The sequence below is a fragment of the Bufo bufo genome, chromosome 1 (genome assembly GCF_905171765.1).
Source record: "Bufo bufo chromosome 1, aBufBuf1.1, whole genome shotgun sequence".
In the NCBI taxonomy this organism is placed as follows: Eukaryota; Metazoa; Chordata; class Amphibia; order Anura; family Bufonidae; genus Bufo; species Bufo bufo.
In genome coordinates this window covers 210101109-210123791 of record NC_053389.1, presented here as the reverse complement: position 1 = coordinate 210123791, position 22683 = coordinate 210101109, and the positions used below count along the sequence as shown (strand labels likewise).

The 22683-nt window shown below is 46.0% G+C and overlaps 1 protein-coding gene across 1 annotated transcript in view; it reads left to right on the top strand.

The window, feature by feature from the left end:
* The window catches only part of ODAD1 (outer dynein arm docking complex subunit 1), a 179116-nt gene that overhangs the window by 114350 nt on the left and 42083 nt on the right, over positions 1-22683 (top strand). The window contains exon 12 of the mRNA XM_040415604.1: positions 19408-19571. Coding sequence (XP_040271538.1) covers positions 19408-19571 — 164 coding nt within the window. The remainder of the gene's footprint in view (positions 1-19407; positions 19572-22683) is intronic.

Sequence of the window (22683 nt, the reverse complement as noted above, 5' to 3'; positions counted from 1 at the left end):
TGCTATAAATGTCTGAGATGGGTACGACCTTTCATATTCTTGGAAATTCAGAGTCAATAAAATGGGTCTCTGGATCAGGACCCTCATCTATGAGTAAGAGAAAAGATTGACAACAGAGCGTGTCTCTCGCTGTAGGGGATCTAACATGCCCATGTGCATGGGTAGACTGTTGATCTCAATATCTGAATCTGCAGTCAAAAACTCTTCCATAAAATGACTCAGGTTCTTCAATGTGGAAATATGTGAGGGGAGTATGGAGCAGGCTCACAAGCTGAGCCTGCTCTATACATGGCGGGTGCCGGCTGTATAATACACCGTACATCTGCTGGCAATGGTAAGGATAAGAGATAGCTCATTGAACCCTCAGATGCCAAGGTCAATAGCAACCATGGAATTTGAGAGGTTATTTAGATAGAGGGGGTTCCACCTGACCTCCTATCAGACATTTCGTGGGGAAATGGCAGGCCTCAAATAGATTGTCATGGCAGCCTGGAGCCTTGTGTAGGTTCCCAGGTCTGCCATAGAAAACATTTAAGCCCTGGCTCATGGAGGGCTTAACAGGCAGTGCAGAAAATTCACATAGAATTCACATAGACGGGTGTAGCAATGGAACAACTGAATGTTCAAATGTAAAAAAAAATTTATATATATATATATATATATATATATATATATATATATATAGTACAGACCAAAAGTTTGGACACACCTTCTCATTCAAAGAGTTTTCTTTATTTTCATGACTATGAAAATTGTAGATTCACACTGAAGGCATCAAAACTATGAATTAACACATGTGGAATTATATACATAACAAACAAGTGTGAAACAACTGAAAATATGTCATATTCTAGGTTCTTCAAAGTAGCCACCTTTTGCTTTGATTACTGCTTTGCACACTCTTGGCATTCTCTTGATGAGCTTCAAGAGGTAGTCCCCTGAAATGGTCTTCCAACAGTCTTGAAGGAGTTCCCAGAGATGCTTAGCACTTGTTGGCCCTTTTGCCTTCACTCTGCGGTCCAGCTCACCCCAAACCATCTCGATTGGGTTCAGGTCCGGTGACTGTGGAGGCCAGTCATCTTTGAATGAGAAGGTGTGTCCAAACTTTTGGTCTGTACTGTGTGTATGTATATATATATATATATATATATATATATATATATACAGTTGCAAGAAAAAGTATATGAACCCTTAGGAATTTCATGGATTTCTGCACCTGTGATTTGTCTCAGGAGGTGCTGTTCCGTTTTTTGGTTATATGTATATTATAGAGGACTGGGCGTCTTCTTTGGAACCTAGCACTCCCCACCGATCCCCCACCCCTTGGTGCTTTTAATCAGAGTAACAATGGAGCTGGACCCTCCGTGTTAGAGTAGGTCCCACCTGATAAGAAGCTACCTTGTCATCTGGTAGGTGGGCTCGACATATTTTTGATCAATAATATGCGCTAAGAGCTTCTTCAGTAAGTATTGGCGTCATGTATTTGGCCCTGTTCACACATTCACCTGTTCACTCAGTCTTAGTGCATTTAGTGGTGTGCTGCTACTTTTTTTTGCTGTATTATTGCCGGGTAGCTTGCACCTGCGATTTGTTTCAGGAGGTGCTGTTCCGTTTTTTGGTTTTATATATATATTATATTATATATATATACTATATTTGAATTCGGGTCGGCTCAAGATAAGTACGCCAACCTACCTACCTACTATGCTAAGCAGTAGGGGTATGCCGAGACTGCTGTACGGAGGGTAGGCTAAAGGGGCCCACCCCATTGAGTAGTTAGAATAAAAGGGGACTTGGGAGGGTCGGGCAGAAACGAGCCGCCAGTAAGGTGAGGAGGAGGCTGCGACTTGTAAGCAGTATAGCCCTGCCTCCCCTCACACAAATGTGGCAAATAGCCATTTGCCTATAACTTGTATTCGGGTCGGCTCAAGATAAGTACGCCAACCTACCTACCTACTATGCTAAGCAGTAGGGGTATGCCGAGACTGCTGTACAGAGGGTAGGCTAAAGGGGCCAAAAATAACAAACATAGCTCAGGGCAATACAGGGAGTGCAGAATTATTAGGCAAGTTGTATTTTTGAGGATAAATTTTATTATTGAACAACAACCATGTTCTCAATGAACCCAAAAAACTCATTAATATCAAAGCTGAATATTTTTGGAAGTAGTTTTTAGTTTGTTTTTAGTTTTAGCTATTTTAGGGGGATATCTGTGTGTGCAGGTGACTATTACTGTGCATAATTATTAGGCAACTTAACAAAAAACTAATATATACCCATTTCAATTATTTATTTTTACCAGTGAAACCAATATAACATCTCAACATTCACAAATATACATTTCTGACATTCAAAAACAAAACAAAAACAAATCAGTGACCAATATAGCCACCTTTCTTTGCAAGGACACTCAAAAGCCTGCCATCCATGGATTCTGTCAGTGTTTTGATCTGTTCACCATCAACATTGCGTGCAGCAGCAACCACAGCCTCCCAGACACTGTTCAGAGAGGTGTACTGTTTTCCCTCCTTGTAAATCTCACATTTGATGATGGACCACAGGTTCTCAATGGGGTTCAGATCAGGTGAACAAGGAGGCCATGTCATTAGATTTTCTTCTTTTATACCCTTTCTTGCCAGCCACGCTGTGGAGTACTTGGACGCGTGTGATGGAGCATTGTCCTGCATGAAAATCATGTTTTTCTTGAAGGATGCAGACTTCTTCCTGTACCACTGCTTGAAGAAGGTGTCTTCCAGAAACTGGCAGTAGGACTGGGAGTTGAGCTTGACTCCATCCTCAACCCGAAAAGGCCCCACAAGCTCATCGTTGATGATACCAGCCCAAACCAGTACTCCACCTCCACCTTGCTGGCGTCTGAGTTGGACTGGAGCTCTCTGCCCTTTACCAATCCAGCCACGGGCCCATCCATCTGGCCCATCAAGACTCACTCTCATTTTATCAGTCCATAAAACCTTAGAAAAATCAGTCTTGAGATATTTCTTGGCCCAGTCTTGACGTTTCAGCTTGTGTGTCTTGTTCAGTGGTGGTCGTCTTTCAGCCTTTCTTACCTTGGCCATGTCTCTGAGTATTGCACACCTTGTGCTTTTGGGCACTCCAGTGATGTTGCAGCTCTGAAATATGGCCAAACTGGTGGCAAGTGGCATCTTGGCAGCTGCACGCTTGACTTTTCTCAGTTCATGGGCAGTTATTTTGCGCCTTGGTTTTTCCACACGCTTCTTGCGACCCTGTTGACTATTTTGAATGAAACGCTTGATTGTTCGATGATCACGCTTCAGAAGCTTTGCAATTTTAAGAGTGCTGCATCCCTCTGCAAGATATCTCACTATTTTTGACTTTTCTGAGCCTGTCAAGTCCTTCTTCTGACCCATTTTGCCAAAGGAAAGGAAGTTGCCTAATAATTATGCACACCTAATATAGGGTGTTGATGTCATTAGACCACACCCCTTCTCATTACAGAGATGCACATCACCTAATATGCTTAATTGGTAGTAGGCTTTCGAGCCTATACAGCTTGGAGTAAGACAACATGCATAAAGAGGATGATGTGGTCAAAATACTCATTTGCCTAATAATTCTGCACGCAGTGTAGTTTTATTAACAAAATTACAATACCAGATTCATGAAAGCATTAAACATTTCACGCTGTGGATTTGGTATATATCATGCATGACAAGCTGACTGCCATCTGCCCAACTTCTTAATAACATGCACTGAGATGTTGTGCTTGGAGGCGGCGAAGCCGCACCAGTGCGAAAGGAATGCCCTATGATGGAACTGGGACTGACCCCAACATTCCTCAATAATATTTGGATGAATTTGAGAAAGTTCTGACAACTCAAAGGCGCAGAGCCCAGCCTTAGCAGAAGAGCATCCCCTGGGGTTGCTTCGGTAAAGCGCGTCCAATCCTGCACTGCCATAACTGGGCACCACTTATTACCAGTGGGGAATATCTAACCTCTGTGAGCTGACCCGCTCGGGCCGTCTTTGTGGACGTTAAAGTAAGAATTTAGCATGACCCATCCCATGACAGCTGATCCTTCCTCAGATAGCTCTTGCATGTTGTGGCACAGGTGAACTCGCCTGGTCTGAGGAAGCCATAGAAGGCCAGGTACATGGTGTGTTGATCAATAAACTAGTGTGCTTACTGAAGTTTTGCGTAGTTTATCTGAAAGCAATCTTAAACATTGACCCTGTAAATGGCCGTGTAGGGCGGGCCACAGCGGACCCCTTCTGGATACCCTTCAGTAACATTCTAATTGGCTGAAAACAAGGAGGGTTAATTAGGATGCCATAGATACAAATGATGTTGAAACCCAGCCGGGTATAACTTAATAGTGCTAAAATGACAGCTTGTGGTGATAGTGGCCAAAAAATGCGGCAAAGGCCAGTAGGTGAGAGATATTGCCCACTCCTGCCGAAGAATGGGTTCTCTTAAAATTACAGAACGAGGTCCATGCCTTCTTAAATATCCTCAGGGTGTTACAGGACAGGGCTTTAGTCATAAGGGACCTGGCGGTGGCGAGATGAACCGTTAGTGCATCATTAGCTGGTCGAGCCTGGGCACTGGTGATGGTACGCGGTCTGCTTGTGGAGAGACCTGCAAAAAGAGAAGAGCCAATAGCCCTGTATGGACACCTGCGGAAAGACCATTGATAACATATTGTACCCAATCTGCATGTGGATGGGACCCTAACAGGATAAGACAACAACCCTGTATAGACTAAAGGCTAAGACAAACTTTGGTATGCTGAGTTTCTATTCAACCTCACGTCCTTAGATTTGAGGACCACCGTGACCTCCCCTCAGACTATGGTCTTGTTATCTGGCGCCTCATGAGCTGTTATGAGTAAGGACGCTAAGTTCACGTCCTTGCCGTCAATTATTTCCTATCGAATGTTGGCTGGAACAAAGTGGAACGGTGCGATAGGGGGTACAGAACCTGACCCACCAGCAACACTAGCCTGCAGGCTAGAAGAACCTGCCGGACTTTGGCACACCAAACGGGCAGCTGTATCGCCTGCCTCGACCGACTCTAGCCTGGCCTGAAAGTTCAACATTGATGCCATGGAGTTGATGGCTGCGTGCAGTTGCGTAAGCGAGGTCTGAATAGTGTCCATGGACACCACCTGCGGATTTTGGACCTCCGGAACTGAAGACAGAATACGGAACAGTTCCGCCTTCCTTGCAGAAGCTGGAAATGGAATGCCTCTTTTGGATAACTCTGCCATCAACTTGGGCACAGTCCATGACCTAATGATGGTGTGGAGTCTCTTGCAGAATGTGACACCACGCTCCCACGGGATGATGATGTATCGTCCATCAATGATTCTTGAGACATCCTACTAAAACACAACATGATTAATGCTGAAGATGAATAGCCCACACCAGTTTGTGCCATTCACCAGTATCACGGACCACCGATGTGCCGAGATGCCGCCCAGCATGCGGAGCACCCCTTCACTGAAGTGACTGAATATGGGAAGATGTGTACATAGCGGAATATAATGTGACCTAAGTAGCCTTGCAAGCCCCGAACGAGTGTAGACTGAGACATGAGAGTGGACGAGGCATACAGTGTAGGACCGTATCCTGTGGTCGTGACAGGACTTAACGTGACTGTAGACGTGACGGATGTATTGAATTGATGCCTGTAGACGTGACAGGACTTAAGGTTTTTTTTTTGTTGTTGTTTTTTTGGGCAACTTCTACCTTGCTGATGAAATGACTGACTGAGTATTAGCAACTGTTCCAACCCACTAGTCTTAAATCTACTCCCGTGATGCACAATAGCTTACTTTGACCCTGATTCTAAATGTGTCTACTAAGAATAGCTGCTTCTGCTGGTCCGAAGCCGTGCATCGGGTGGATAGAAGGAGCCACGAACCTATGGACGCATATATGAAAGAAAAACCTGTAGACAATTGACCCAATAATTGATAAGTAACGCACTGCTCGAGATGACCCCACTAGAGAAGATGATGGGCAATCAGCTTGCGACATACGCTGCGGAACCTTGGAATTTATTTTATTGTTATATTTTTTTTAATTTCTTTTTTTATATCCTCTGGGAGGCAGAACTGCAGTAGGAAACAGAAAAAAGGCCGCTGGAAGGATTTCCTGGAAAGGTGGTCCTATGAAAGCAGAGACTGCAAGAGGAAAAGGTGACCCTGAGGAGGTAGAGAGACAAACTAGAGAGAGTGAGTTGGAAAAGCAGAGCGAACCTGAGAAAAAGTCCGAACGGTAGGCTCTGAATGCTTGACTTGTAATGACAAGAAAAAAAGAAGACCCAACAATATGGAAAATGAAAATCAGAGAGAAATGATAACTAAAGTAGACTCTAGTGGCCCAAACCACGTGTACGAGTCTCTCAAAAACATTGTATTGGTGGAGCACAGATGACCGAGCCAAGCGGGCGTAGCGTGGAAGCAAGTAACCTGCTGGACCCCACGGAAGACCACGGATGGCTGAGGCATGTGTGGTATGAGGAGGGAGAAGCCAAGCGTGCGAGGTTGGAACGAAAGAACTTCGCCCAACCCCCAAAGGCGGAGCCATGCTTGCGAGACTCAGGATGGCGGAGCCATGTGTGTAGGATCAAGCATGCAATACTTCTGAAAGCGGGGCCCAAAATGGCGGAGGCCATGCGTGAGAGACTCCAATGGCGGAGGCCATGCGTGAGAGACTCCAATGGCGGAGGCCATGCGTGAGAGACTCCAATGGCGGAGGCCATGCGTGAGAGACTCCAATGGCGGAGGCCATGCGTGAGAGACTCCAATGGCGGAGGCCATGCGTGAGAGACTCCAATGGCGGAGGCCATGCGTGAGAGACTCCAATGGCGGAGGCCATGCGTGAGAGACTCCAATGGCGGAGGCCATGCGTGAGAGACTCCAATGGCGGAGGCCATGCGTGAGAGACTCCAATGGCGGAGGCCATGCGTGAGAGACTCCAATGGCGGAGGCCATGCGTGAGAGACTCCAATGGCGGAGGCCATGCGTGAGAGACTCCAATGGCAGAGGCCATGCGTGAGAGACTCTAATGGCGGAATCATGCGGAAATATGTGTGCGAGATCTCGTGGTGGCAGCCTGGACCACGAGGCGAAGGACAGAAACCCCCCCCCCCTTTTTTTTTTTTTTTTCACCCAAACTCCCACTTTTTTTTTTTTTTTAACCACTATCATCTGCTGTCTGGAGGATGCAGCAGACCAAATGAATCAAGAGCCTACCAGAAGCAAAACAGCCTTGCATGCACCCCTGCCTCACTACGAGCACGGCGGCCCGTGCTATACATTACAATGTGTCGAGAGCGGAGTCGCGCTGACTCCTGCAACCTGAGAGTCTGCCGCGTGGGGAGCCGATTTTTATTATTTTTATTTATTTGTGCTTGAATCGGCTCCGTGTGGAACTACCTAACAGTACCTACCTGAAGCAGTAGAGCTATTTCCCGGAACTGCTGTATGAGGGTAGCCTGAAGGGTGCTACCCCAGTGTGGATTATGTAAAAAAAGGGGGGGGGGGTTGAGCGGGCAGAACTGCCGTCGACTGTGCAGCAGGTAAAGGCTGCTGCCTTCTAACCGTGCGTAGCCCCGCCTCCCCTCGCACAAATACAGCAATGTTAACCATTGCTTAACACTTGTGTTTGAATCGGCTCCGTGAGGAACTACCTAACAGTACCTACCTGAAGCAGTAGAGCTATGCCGGAACTGCTGTATGAGGGTAGCCTGAAGGGGCCAAAAACCACACGGATGCAGGAAAGGTTTGAATCTATATATTTAACGCATCGTACTTCCAAAACTAAATCATTGAAGGCAAGGGACATTTCCTGTTGTGGGTCAGGAACATAACGGGCATAACACGCAGATTTCCATCTGCCCAATTTCTGGATGACATGTGCAGGCACATTATTTTTGGAGGCTGCTGAGGCGGCACCTATCCGGAATGAATGACCTGTAATGGCCAGCGGGTTGACCCCTGAAGAGGACACCAGCAGGCGAACGTACTTGAGGAAGGTTTGAATGTTCAAGGGAGAACCATCCAGCTTGAACAAGGGGGACTCAGCAGGCTCGCTCCCGATACACTGCCACCACTCCTGCAACACTGCGACTGGGCACCATTTGTTGTTTGTAGCAAAGTATCTGACCTGAACTGACTCCCCAGGTCGGCCTGTCTTGCTGGAGTCCAAGCGGAGGATAATGTGTGTGCCGTCCCAATGCAGTTGATTTTTCCGCAGGTATGGATGACTTGGCACAGGTGAACTCCCCCGGCCTGAGGAATCCGTAGAACGCCAGATACATTGCAGCTTTGATGAGTAAGCTAATGTACTGGCCAAACGGGTTGTTCGTCAGTGCATCGGAAACGGACCTGATCATTTTTCCGGTCTTGATGGACTGTTTCTGTAATGCCTCTCAACAAGGATCTGATTGGATGGGCAGAAAATAGGAAAGGTTGATCCGTAAACTGGATATACCAATGATGCTGTATGCCAGCCAGATACAGCTTGATGGTTCTATGGGACAGGTTTAAATGTGAGTGGCAAAAAGCTGCGAATGCTAACAGATATGTGATAGGACCTTCATCGGCAGCGGGGTATGTGTACTTAAACTTATCGAACAATCGCCAGGCCGTCTTGTATGCCTTTTGTGTGTTGCTGGACAATGACTTGGACATGAGGCTCTTAGCCATCTCGAGAAATGGAACTACTCCATCAGCAACTGGCCATGAAGCGGAGCCGGTGTTTGTGAGCGGTCTGCCTCCGGGAAAACCTGAAAGAAGAGGGGAAAATTAAAGCGAGATAGAGCATCGGCTGCGACATTACGTCGTCCACTAATGTGTGAGCAAATGAAATTGAAGTTAAATTGCAATGTTAGCCACACAAGCTTCCGCACGAAAGCCATTATGTGCCTGGAACCTGACCTCCCCTTCATCAGAATGTCAGCGAGTGCCTCATTGTCGGTTAGAAACAGGACCGTCTGGTTTCTCCACTGTGCACCCCATGTCACTGCTGCTCCTACTATGGGATAGATTTCGAACAGTGAGGAGCTCCTTGAAAACCCAGTTATGCTGGTAATTTCTGCTGGCCATGGCAGTGGGAGAGGCGTCTGTATGGACTACTGGCGAATGATTGGATGCCACTGGAATGAACAGAGACTCCATTCCACTGGGAGAGGAAGTTGTCCCACATCAGTAAATCCAAAATTCTGATCCAGATGAACTGGGATATCTTGGCATGATGCTTGTGGAAGGAGCACCAGCAGTCTTGAAATAAACGATCTGCCCTGTGGAATGATCCGCATGGCAAAATTCAGCATGCTGAGGAGTGACTGAAGATCTGCCTTGGTGGTGACTCTCACTTGGGCTCAGGGCCGGCCTTTGGGGTGTGCAGGCTGTGCGGCCGCACAGGGCGCCATAGTAACAGGGGCGCTGGGCGGCCGACAGCTCGCAATGTAATATGCGGCAGACGAGGCTGAACTTGTGTTCTCCCTCGGGGCGCCCCCTCCATCTAGCCCTCCCCTGTCTGACCTGATTCGTTCCTCCTCCCCTGTGCCTGACCTGCCTGCTGCCCCCGCCGCTGCCAATAAGAAGAGACAGGAGGAGGAGGAGGGGCTGTGGCCACTGCGCCACCAATGAAGATAACTGACCTGAAATACAAATACAGGAGGCGGGTGCCGGAATCAAATAGCCGACACCCGACCTCTGTGACAGGGAGCTGCGATCAGCTGCAGTTGAGTTAACCCTTCAGGTGCGGTACCTGAGGGGTTAACTGCCGCTGATCGCAGCTCCCTGTCACAGAGGTCGGGTGACGGCTATTTGATTCCGGCACCCGCCTCCTGTATTTGTATAAGAAACGTTGGTGGCACAGTGCGCCCCCCCCCCCCAAACACCCCAGTATAAGAAACGGTGGCACAGTGCGGCCCCCCCCCCCAACACCCCAGTATAAGAAACGGTGGCACAGTGCGGCCCCCCCCCCCCCCCCAACACCCCAGTATAAGAAACGGTGGCACAGTGCGGCCCCCCCCCCAACACCCCAGTATAAGAAACGTTGGTGGCACAGTGCGCCCCCCCCCCCCCCCCCCAACACCCCAGTATAAGAAACATTGGTGGCACAGTGGGAAGTGCCAGTGAGGGTTAAAAAATAATAAAAAAAAATTAACTCACCTCCTCCAGTTGATCGCATAGCTGCCGGTCTCCTGTTTTCTTCAGGACCTGTGGTGACGTCACTGAGCTCATCACATGACCCATTACCATGGTGATGGATCATGTGATGAGCACAGTGATGTCACCACAGGTCCTTTGACAGGTCATGAAGAAAGAACAGAAGACGATCAATTGGAGGAGGTGAGTTAATTATTTTTTAACCCTCATTGGCACTGCCCACTGCGCCACCAATGTTTATTATATTGAGGGGGGGCGCACTGCGCCACCAATGTTTATTATACTGGGGTGTTGGGGGGGGGCGCACTGCGCCACCAATGTTTATTATACTGGGGTGTTGGGGGGGGCGCACTGCACCACCAATGTTTATTATACTGGGGTGTTGGGGGGGGCGCACTGCGCCACCAATGTTTATTATACTGGGGTGTTGGGGGGGAGCGCACTGCGCCACCAATGTTTATTATATTGGGGGGGCGCACTGCGCCACCAATGTTTATTATACTGGGGTGTTGGGGGGGTGCACTGCACCACCAATGTTTATTATATTGGGGGGGCGTACTGCGCCAATGTTTATTATATTGGGGGGGCGCACTGCGCACAACGATGGGTTAGGGAAATTTCACAGCAGAGTGCGCATGCGCTGGGAGCCTCGCCGGCGGTTAGGGTAGCGAAAAATTATGGGCCAGTGCACAGGTGCGGTGATTGGATGGATGTTCTCAGCTGGACACCGGCCAACACTGCGCATGCGCTGGGAGCCTCACCAGCGGTTAGGGTAGGGAAAAAGCACTGGCCCGTACGTAATTTTTCCCTTCCCTAACCGCTGGTGAAGCTCCTGGCGCATGCGCACTCTGCTGTGAAACTTCCCTAACCTGTCGTTGTGCGCCTGCGCGGCGCTGCACACCTCCTCACGTCATGTCCGGTGCGACTGGAAGTGACGAGGGTAGGGAAATCTCACGAAGTAGGGAAGTATAACATTACACCGGCCTTTGGGGTGTGTGGGCTGGTAACTACTTGGTTGGATAGTCAGCCAGCCTATGCCATGATGCCAGCAACAAGCAGTGTTTTTTTTTTTTTGGGGGGGGGGGGGCGCCACAAGGTTAGCTTGCACAGGGCGCCTGAACACCTAAGGCCGGCCCTGCTTGGGCTAGTCTGTGAACGACCACCTTGATTCTGGCCAACTTGTCCTGTGGAAGACTGGCCTTCATGTCTACTGTGTTTAAGTGTATGCCTAGAAAGGTGATCCCTGTGCTAGGACCTTCGACCTTGTGTGGGGCCAATGGAACTTTAAGGTCTTCAAATGCCGTACACAGGACCTGTAAATCTTGAGGCTCTTGATTTGGGGATTCTAAGAGGAGAAAGTCGTCCAGATAATGGATAACATGATTTACCCTGAAGGTGTTGGACAAGACCCAATGCAGAGCGCTGGCCAACTGGTCAAATAACCAGGGGCTGGACTTTGACCCGAAGGTCAATTTGTTCGCAAAATAATAAGATCCCTGCCATTTCATGCCGTGCCACTGCCATAACTCTGGATGGATGGGCAGTAACTTGAATGCATCAGTGATATCTGCCTTTGACAACCAAGTGCCCTTCCCCAATTTTATTATGACCTGAACGGCCTTGTCTATGGACGCGTATCTCATGGAGAATTCCTCTGAAGGAATTAATGAGTTCAAGCTTGGTATTTGTAATGAATGTGGGGCCGACAAGTCATAAATTAGGCGTTTTTTATTATTGAACTTCCCGGTCACAATGCCTACTGGATTGACCCTCCAGCATGCAAAGGGAGGTTCGCTGAAAGGACCTATCAAATAACCCCTGTCTAATTCGGTGCTGATTAGTTGTGTTACCGCCTCTGGGTCTCTAGCTGCTGACTGCAAATTTCCGCACTCAAATGTGGTCTGTGGGAGGGCGAGAAGACCGGTCTGGTAGCCGTAGATCAAGCCGTTGATGACGAACTGCACCCATTCTGGGTGTGGATGGGCAGACAAGAACTGAGCGAGCAGCTCCACGTTAACCACGCTTAGTCACGCCGGGCCTTGATTTTTCTGAGGGCGTGCTACGCGTGGATGGGCTCTGAAACAAATCGCACATAGGTGTAGTAACCTACACTGATTATAATGACAGACTGCATAATTATAATTTCATATCTGGCTTTTCCCAAGGTATTTGATGGGACGCCCTAATTTATCGACCCCGAATGATGACTTGTTACTAGATGGACCTGGGGCTGAACTAGGCTGAACTGATTCTGCTGCGTAGCTTGTATTAGAACACCAACCCGCCGTGTGGGAATAAGAATTGCAGGCGGTGCAGGTCGGAGCTTTCAGCCCTACAAAATGGCGACAAAACATCTCGGTGTCTATGTTAGACCAATCCAGGATGTGTCAGGGTGGCTGCCGCTTTAGCCGAGAATGAACGATGGTAATCAAAAAACGCTGTGCCGCCATACTTATACCCTAATTCCACTACTTTATATATGTATAAGTCTAGCTCAGCCCTCCTATGCGGGTTAGCTGTGCAAATGATGTCCCGGTATAGGCTGAATGCTAGCACGAACTCGGGGATGTTAAGTTTCCTGTTTAGCCTGGCATCCTTAGACTTCAGGATGACAGAAACCTCACCGCATGCTATGGTCTTATTGTCCGGGGCCTCATGTGTAGCAATGAGCAGGGATGCCAGATTGACGTCCCTACCCTCCAATATATCCTGCCTGATATTTGCCGGAATGAAGTGGGAAGGGGCGATCGTGGGAATCTGAGAAGACCCACCAGAAACGCTGGGCTGCCCTACCGCAGCTACCGCTGGTGTTGGTGCCGCCAACATTGCCGCAGCAGAACTGGCCTCCACCGACTCCATTCTGGCCTGTAAGTCCTTCATGGATGATGCCATGCTGTTGATCACGGCGTGTAGCTGTGTGAGCGATGTCTGAATAGTTCCCATGGACACCTCATCTTGGCTCACGGGAATTCACAGAATTCTTGCGACATCTTCCTACCGGCCAGTAAATGAGAGCCATTAGTATCCCCGTACCCCGAACTATGACTGCAAACATCGTGCCCATGTGCCCGACCGCCGTAATCATCAGTGGATCCCAACCAACCTGCGCTTTGCTGTGGCGGACTTTACTGTGCAACCGCCACCTGCTACGTGCGTAATTGTGCCACCTGTGGGTCTGCCGTGACCAATCCTGTAGGCGGGACGGAAATCGTAGTCTGTTTGGCTGGTGAATGTTGCCTGCCATATGACTTGGCCTCACTCTGTGACCTGATCGTGGTGGTCGTTTACCATGTCTGTGACTGACTTGCCTGAAGCCGTGACGGACTTGGTGTCGAGTCTGTAGTCGTGACAGACATGACCTGGCAGCACCTGTGGCGTAGCCCTGAATATGTAATGTCATGCGCTGATTCGTGCCTGTAGTCGTGACAGGACTGTATGGCAAGTTTTTTTTCTTCTAAGTCTGTGGTCGTGACAGACGCTTTAACAAAAATGCCTGTAGTCGTGACAGGACTGTATGCCAAGTCTGTGGACGTGACAGACGCGTTTATTTGGAATGCCCGTAGTCGTGACAGGACTTATATATGTCTGAGGTCGTGACAGACATGCCAGTGAAGTTTTTTTTTTTTTTTCATTCCCCTCCCGCCTATAGGTCCTGGGGATAGCATGAACAGTTTGTGGTCACCCCTTCACCGCTGCCCAGAACGTGACGGGTAAATGACCGTTTGTATGCCGTAGTCCAGGCACTGATACCTACCTTATCAGACCGTCTATTTGCCTGTAGTGTCACGGACGTGACACGTAACTGTGGAAACATAAATTGTTTAAATTTTTTTTTTTTTTTTAATGGTCGAGAACAGCCCCCTGTAACAACCTCAGGGAAGCATCAGCTGCCATGCACGTGACCCGCAGAGGGCTCCCGCACCCCACGCCGACTGCAGCTACGCTGAACTGATAGTCGGCGGGCATGCGAGTACCCCTGCCGTCATCGGAGTGCCTGGCTTAGTGCAGACACCTACACCCCTGACATGCCCGCAGCCTGCCGTGGTCAGGTGTCCCTGGTAACAGTAAATACGCTGCCAGGTAAGTTTTGCGCCATCGAATGTTTCAGAATGTGTTATACGCAGCTGTGATTAGACGCGCCTACCACTAAGACAACATGAGTGCAACACTGCCTATGGGACAAGCAAATTATGTTATTTCATTTATTATAGTGTACCACATGACCATGACAATGTTCCTATACCCTGCCCTAACATATTGTACCTATGTATCTAGACATGGTACCCTTCCCCCAGGCCACCGGAGACCATGAGGCATGATATTGGCCGTATCCGCTAGGCGGCACTGAGCGGCGGCGTGCTCCCGCAAGAACAAGCGGCGCGGCCTGACACCACTGACGTCAGCCACCAACTCGCGCCGGAGTGCCCCGCCGCCCAGAGGACCTAAGTTGCGAACTGCTGGCCTCCCCTACCAAAGATCGGCGCATCGCATACCCGCAGACCCCAATGGGTCCCATGTAACAGCCCCCGTCTTACTTGCTGTCGCGGCGAAGAGCTCAAACACGCACGCTGCCCGACCTGTGGAGCCGAATTAACCCGGAAGTACTGGACCCCTCCTGACCCCAGAACTGCCGTTGACCGTGCAGCAGGTAAAGGCTGCTGCCTTTTAACCGTGCGTAGCCCTGCCTCCCCTCGCACAAATACAGCAATGTTAACCATTGCTTAACACTTATTCATTGAACTTTTTTTTTTTTTTTCTCAAACCAAACTCCTATTTTTTTTTTTGTACCACTATCACCTGCTTCCTGGAGGCTCCAGCAGACCAGATCAATCAAGAGCCTACCAGAAGCAAACAGCATTGTATGCACCGTTGCCTCACTACGAGCACGGCGGCCCGTGCTATACATTACAATGTGTCGCGAGCGGAGTCGCGCTGACTCCTGCAACCTGAGAGACTGCCGCGTGGGGAGCCGATGATGCCAGGCAGAAAACGTTCCGGTGCGGTGGTGCTTGCTTACCTAAAGGAGCCGACATACCGCCGGCCAGACTGAGAGGACAAAAGACCACAGTAAGTCACTTAAATTCATGAATCAGGAAAAGCAATGCAACCAAGGTCCCTGTGCAGCCAGACATAAGCCTGATGGGACTGAATATACAGCCAGGTCCATAAATATTGGGACATCGACACAATTCTAACACTTTTGGCTCTATACACCACCACAATGGATTTGAAATGAAACGAACAAGATGTGCTTTAACTGCAGACTGTCAGCTTTAATTTGAGAGTATTTATATCCAAATCAGGTGAACGGTGTAGGAATTACAACAGTTTGCATATGTGCCTCCCACTTGTTAAGGGAACAAAAGTAATGGGACAATTGGCTTCTCGGCTGTTCCATGGCCAGGTGTGTGTTATTCCCTCATTATCCCAATTACAATGAGCAAATAAAAGGTCCAGAGTTCATTTCAAGTGTGCTATTTGCATTTGGAATCTGTTGCTGTCAACTCTCAAGATGAGATCCAAAGAGCTGTCACTATCAGTGAAGCAAGCCATCATTAGGCTGAAAAAAACAAAACAAACCTATCAGAGAGATAGCAAAAACATTAGGCCTGGCCAAAACAACTGTTTGGAACATCCTTAAAAAGAAGAAATGTCCCGGTGAGCTCAGCGACAAAAAGACCCGGAGGACCACGGAAAACAACTGTGGTGGATGACCGAAGAATTCTTTCCCTGGTGAAGAAAACACCCTTCACAACAGTTGGCCAGATCAAAAACACTCTCCAGGACGTAGGTGTATGTGTGTCAAAGTCAACAATCAAGAGTAGACTTCACCAGAGTGATTACAGAGGGTTCGCCACAAGATGTAAACCATTGATGAGACTCAAAAACAGGAAGGCCAGATTAGGGTTTGCCAAATGACATCTAAAAAAGCCTTCACAGTTCTGGAACAACATCCTATGGACAGATGAGACCAAGATCAACTTGTACCAGAGTGATGACAAGAGAAGTGTATGAAGAAGGAAAGGAACTGCTCATTATCCTAAGCATACCACCTCATCAGTGAAGCATGGTGGTGGTAGTGTCATGGCATGGGCATGTATGGCTGCCAATGGAGCTGGTTCTCTTGTATTTATTGATGATGTGACTGCTGACAAAATCAGCAGGATGAATTCTGAAGTGTTTCGGGCAATATTATCTGCTCATATTTAGCCAAATGCTTCAGAACTCATTGGACGGCACTTCACAGTGCAGATGGACAATGACCCAAAGCATACTGCAAAAGCAACCAAAGAGTTTTTTAAGGGAAAGAAGTGGAATGTTATGCAATGGCCAAGTCAATGACCTGACCTCAATCCGATTGAGCATGCATTTCACTTGCTGAAGACAAAACTGAAGGTAAAATGCCCCAAGAACAAGCAGGAACTGAAGACAGTTGCAGTAGAGGCCTGGCAGAGCATCACCAGGGATGAAACCCAGCGTCTGGTGATGTCTATGCGTTCCAGACTTCAGGCTGTAATTTACTACAAGAGATTTGCAACCAAGTATTAAAAAGTGAAAGTTTGATTTATGATTATTATTATGTTGCATTACTTTTGGTCCCTTAACAAGTGGGAGGCACATATGCAAACTGTTGTAATTCCTACACCGTTCACCTGATTTGGATGTAAATACCCTCAAATTAAAGCTGTCAGTCTGCAGTTAAAGCACATCTTGTTAGTTTCATTTCAAATCCATTGTGGTGGTGTATAGAGCCAAAAATGTTAGAATTGTGTCGATGTCCCAATATTTATGGACCTGACTGTAGCCTATGTACTGCCCCATCCTATGATGTAACAATACCGGGTATACGTAAAAACACTCCTCAACATTTTAGCCCCTTTAATTTATTATTATTTTCTTTTCCTGTAACACCCCTTCCCCCCCCTTTTTTTTTTTAAATCACTGTAATACTACACAACCATAACCAGAATGTATCAAGACATGACAGGCAAATGTAAGCTGTAATAACACCGCCGACAAGCAGATGGCATGCTGGGACAACCTAAGGCAGCAGAGCGCGGCTCTGAACACATGGAAGCCGCGCTATCTAAATTTTGTATTGCCATAGAATAAGGGCATTGTGTCATTTTTAGCAAACAGTGAACACCGTAAAAACAAAATTCAGTTGCAGAATTTACATTTCAGTTTCACCCCATAATATTGTTTTCCCTTTTTTCAGTACATGATAAATTAAATGATGACATTCAATTATACAACTTATCCCGCAAAAAAACAAACTCTTATCCATCTATGTAACATAGTAACATAGTACATAAGGCCGAAAAAAGACATTTGTCCATCCAGTTCGGCCTGTTATCCTGCAAGTTGATCCAGAGGAAGGCAAAAAAAAAAAAACTGAGGTAGAAGCCAATTTTCCCCATTTTAGGGGAATAAAAAATTCCTTCCCGACTCCAATCAGGCAATTTAGAATAACTTCCTGGATCAATGACCCCTCTCTAGTAGCTATAGCCTGTAATATTATTACGCTCCAGAAATACATCCAGGCCCCTCTTGAATTCCTTTATTGTACTCACCGTGTGTGAAAAGCAAAAAAAAGGTTATGGCCCTTGGAAGTGATGAAGGAGAAAAATGAAAATGAAAAAGCAAACATTGGCTGGGTCCCGAAGGGGTTAAAAGAAACCTGAAGCGCTGGCAGCAGGATATTCTGACATTCACTCATAACAGGGCTACTGTATGTTATGCTCTGAAACGCCTCAGCATTTCACAGGAATCATAGGTTTTTAACATAGGAACCTGACGGGATTTCATGCGGCCCATGCTTCGGGCAGCATGAATCTTTAAACGTATATGGTTACCATGTGAGTTTACTGTCTGCTTAATCTACCTTCAGATATTTCTAATTTTGCTTTGAAATAATTTTTATTTTATCTCATAAATTAAAATAAATAAATAAAATAATAAAAATAAAATAAACATGATTTCAAAGCAAAATTAGAAATATATGAAGGTATATTAATTCATAATCCATAGTCGTATGACATCAGAACATTTATTAACTGTAAGACTGTGGGGTTGATATATCTCACCACCTGCTCATGTGGGATTCAATATGTGGGGAAAACCCTGAGAGAGTTCAGAAGACGGATTGGAGAGCATCTGGGTGACATACGTAATAAGGCTGACACCCCTATCGCACATCACATGGAGGAGTGCCATGATGACGGTGTGGCAAGAATTAGCTTTCAGGGCATTGAGGTGATCAAACCATCACTGAGGAGCGGTGACATTGACAAACGTCTATTACAGAAAGACGCTCAATGGACCTTCCGTCTCAGAACGGTTCGACCAGATGGTCTTAATGATGACATCTCATATAGTTGTTTCCTACAGGATGGTATAGAGTACATCTAGATAGTCAGCAGTGATGTTGGACTGATTCACGAACTGTCAGTAATGCAGGAAAAAATATGTGACCCCCATGACAGTAATGCAAGAAAAAACATGTGACCCCATGACAGTAATATTGTGTTTAGTGCAAGGAATTTTGAGTAAATCTGGACACCCTGGGTGATAGGAAGGTGTGTGACAATATATGATCCTTGTGATATTCACGGTATGATTGTTTGTTGCTTCCCTCCTCATTCACCGGAGAGTGGATTATTATTGAGAACTTTACGGGTGGTTCGGTTCATTTTCCAATTTTGGTACCGGAATGGGCTAAATAATGGAACCATATGTGGTTAAAATATGGTGCTATGTGGTCTAAAAGTTTATGGCACTCCTCTGATAGGGGTGTGATCACTAGTATGCATTAGTATGTTAATATCTCATGCACTACCTTTTGGCTATTGATGGGTTGACATCTCGGATACTGGCTGTGGCTAGTTGGGAACCCTGCTATATTAGTAGCTGTTACTCAGCATCCGCCGCTTGTATGCTTGCGGTGTATAGAGATTGAGATCTCTCCACGGCCAACCAAGGAGAATGACAGAAGCTCCTGCTTTGGGGAATGGCCAATCGCTAGGCGCTCCTTATACCTTGTAAGTTCTACTTATTAGTGACGTGATTGAGAATATAAAATATTATTAACAGTGATCATAATCCATAGTGACCTCAATCTTTTCCATTATGCTCTCCGTGTTGTACTTCTTCATACCGCTCAGATACCTGCATGCATTTACGTGTAAATAACTAAGCTGAACTTCTACTTTCTATTACAATAATGATGCTTATTCCTTAGGAATCGATTCCTTGTTCAAGAAGATAAATTGTGACCGTTCTGTCCTGGACGAAATGTTGGGCACTTCATCTAGCATTCGCGAAGCAAACATAATGCAGTATCTAGGCCTCATTGAGCAGAAAACTAACGAGCTTCTGGCCGCTCAGTCCTTCCTCGACTCCAAGGTAAATGGAACAACCTGATCACTACATGTAGGAACATCACTTAGTGCAAGGCATGGTTAGAATGGATAATACGCTATCAAGGACGAAGCATGTCTTACAAAATGTACTCAGTCTAGCACATTTCCTTGTGAGAACACACTAGCAGCCGGCTGAGAGTGTGACCATCATATAAGAATACAATCTCAGTTCATTTCTTATATTCTCAAGTGGCTTAGCTTTCTTCCACTCTTTTCTCAAGGTCGAAATAACCATTTCCATTGTGTTCAATCTGCTTGGATTGAACCCATTTGATATGCATGCATAGATCAGTAAAGCCTACTTTATACCATGTGGCCTCTAGAAATATGAACTCCCAGAGCCCCCAACCACCATCATTATTGCTGCACCAATAAAGTCAATGAAAGCAACACCCAATCACCACTACTAATTGAGCACATTTGTATTCATGAAGGATTTTTGTCAGGCCCTGTGTCGTTGTCTTATCTAAAGTATTATTGGATTGCAATGAACTAAATGACTGGATATACAACCTCCACGAGAATATCATGGAAAAGAACAGTATGATCTTTTTAATAATAAAGTAAATCATTAGCCTCTTTTGATTGTAAAATATAATTTCTACATCATTAGATTTTTTTTTATTACTACTGTTCTTTATCATTTTGATATATATACAGGGAGTGCAGAATTATTAGGCAAGTTGTATTTTTGAGGATTAATTTTATTATTGAACAACAACCATGTTCTCAATGAACCCAAAAATTCATTAATATCAAAGCTGGATATTTTTGGAAGTAGTTTTTAGTATGTTTTTAGTTTTAGCTATTTTAGGGGGATATCTGTGTGTGCAGGTGACTATTACTGCGCATAATTATTAGGCAACATAACAAAAAACAAATATATACCCATTTCAATTATTTATTTTTACCAGTGAAACCAATATAACATCTCAACATTCACAAATATACATTTCTGACATTCAAAAACAAAACAAAAACAAATCAGTGACCAATATAGCCACCTTTCTTTGCAAGGACACTCAAAAGCCTACCATCCATGGATTCTGTCAGTGTTTTGATCTGTTCACCATCAACATTGCGTGCAGCAGCAACCACAGCCTCCCAGACACTGTTCAGAGAGGTGTACTGTTTTCCCTCCTTGTAAATCTCACATTTGATGATGGACCACAGGTTCTCAATGGGGTTCAGATCAGGTGAACAAGGAGGCCATGTCATTAGATTTTCTTCTTTTATACCTTTTCTTGCCAGCCACGCTGTGGAGTACTTGGACGCGTGTGATGGAGAATTGTCCTGCATGAAAATCATGTTTTTCTTGAAGGATGCAGACTTCTTCCTGTACCACTGCTTGAAGAAGGTGTCTTCCAGAAACTGGCAGTAGGACTGGGAGTTGAGCTTGACTCCATCCTCAACCCGAAAAGGCCCCACAAGCTCATCTTTGATGATACCAGCCCAAACCAGTACTCCACCTCCACCTTGCTGGCGTCTGAGTCGGACTGGAGCTCTCTGCCCTTTACCAATCCAGCCATGGGCCCATCCATCTGGCCCATCAAGACTCACTCTCATTTCATCAGTCCATAAAACCTTAGAAAAATCAGTCTTGAGATATTTCTTGGCCCAGTCTTGACGTTTCAACTTGTGTGTCTTGTTCAGTGGTGGTCGTCTTTCAGCCTTTCTTACCTTGGCCATGTCTCTGAGTATTGCACACCTTGTGCTTTTGGGCACTCCAGTGATGTTGCAGCTCTGAAATATGGCCAAACTGGTGGCAAGTGGCATCTTGGCAGCTGCACGCTTGACTTTTCTCAGTTCATGGGCAGTTATTTTGCTCCTTGGTTTTTCCACACGCTTCTTGCGACCCTGTTGACTATTTTGAATGAAACGCTTGATTGTTCGATGATCACGCTTCAGAAGCTTTGCAATTTTAAGAGTGCTGCATCCCTCTGCAAGATATCTCACTATTTTTGACTTTTCTGAGCCTGTCTAGTCCTTCTTTTGACCCATTTTGCCAAAGGAAAGGAAGTTGCCTAATAATTATGCACACCTAATATAGGGTGTTGATGTCATTAGACCACACCCCTTCTCATTACAGAGATGCACATCACCTAATATGCTTAATTGGTAGTAGGCTTTCGAGCCTATACAGCTTGGAGTAAGACAACATGCATAAAGAGGATGATGTGGTCAAAATACTCATTTACCTAATAATTCTGCACGCAGTGTGTATATATATATATATATATATATATATATATATATATATATATATATGTTAATAATTCACTTCAAAGGGGCTTAGCTTCTCCTAGGCCACATGACCGATTAATGTGGCGTTGCTGGCCTAGGAAAAGATGAGAGAAGGTTGGTGCCCGCACAGGAGCGCCGGTGCCTTCTCAAACAGCTGATCAATGGGGGTCCTGGATGTCGGACCCTCACTGATCAGATACTGATGACGTACTGTATCCTAAGGATCGGTCATCAGTATAAAAATCTAGGAAAACCCCTTTAAACATTGATGGGATAGTAGGCTCCTATCAGATAGACGACAGGACGACATTAAGAACATAACAGCACCACCTAGAGACAAGCAGCCATTTTACAAATCACCTGGAAACAAGCAGGCACACGTACAATGAAGTAGTTGTAATAGCCACAATGGTTTCTTCCATTAGTTCTATCTATGTAGTTATCCCACGGAAATGTCCTGTGTGCTGACCCAGCACACATACTATATATTATGAAGCACAACCTGATATAAGAATGATATGTGAGCAAATTTGTAAATACATGTATTTTAAATAATTATTTATATATTTTATCTAAATATATATTTATATATAAATACATATATTTGACAATTGTATAATTTCCATTATTTAAACAAATACATGAAAAAAACCAGGAATATCCCTTTAAGCGAATAAGTCATGCTTGAAAATCAGAGTAAGATAGTGTATGCTGTAATTTTCTTGGCACATGGGAATAGTCCATGTGTAAAATCACTCTTGTGGAGATACCCATTCAGTTGAATTAATTAGTGTTCAGTCCAGGTGCTGGCTGTTCAAAAATTCATACAGAAATATCATCTTTAGGGTAGG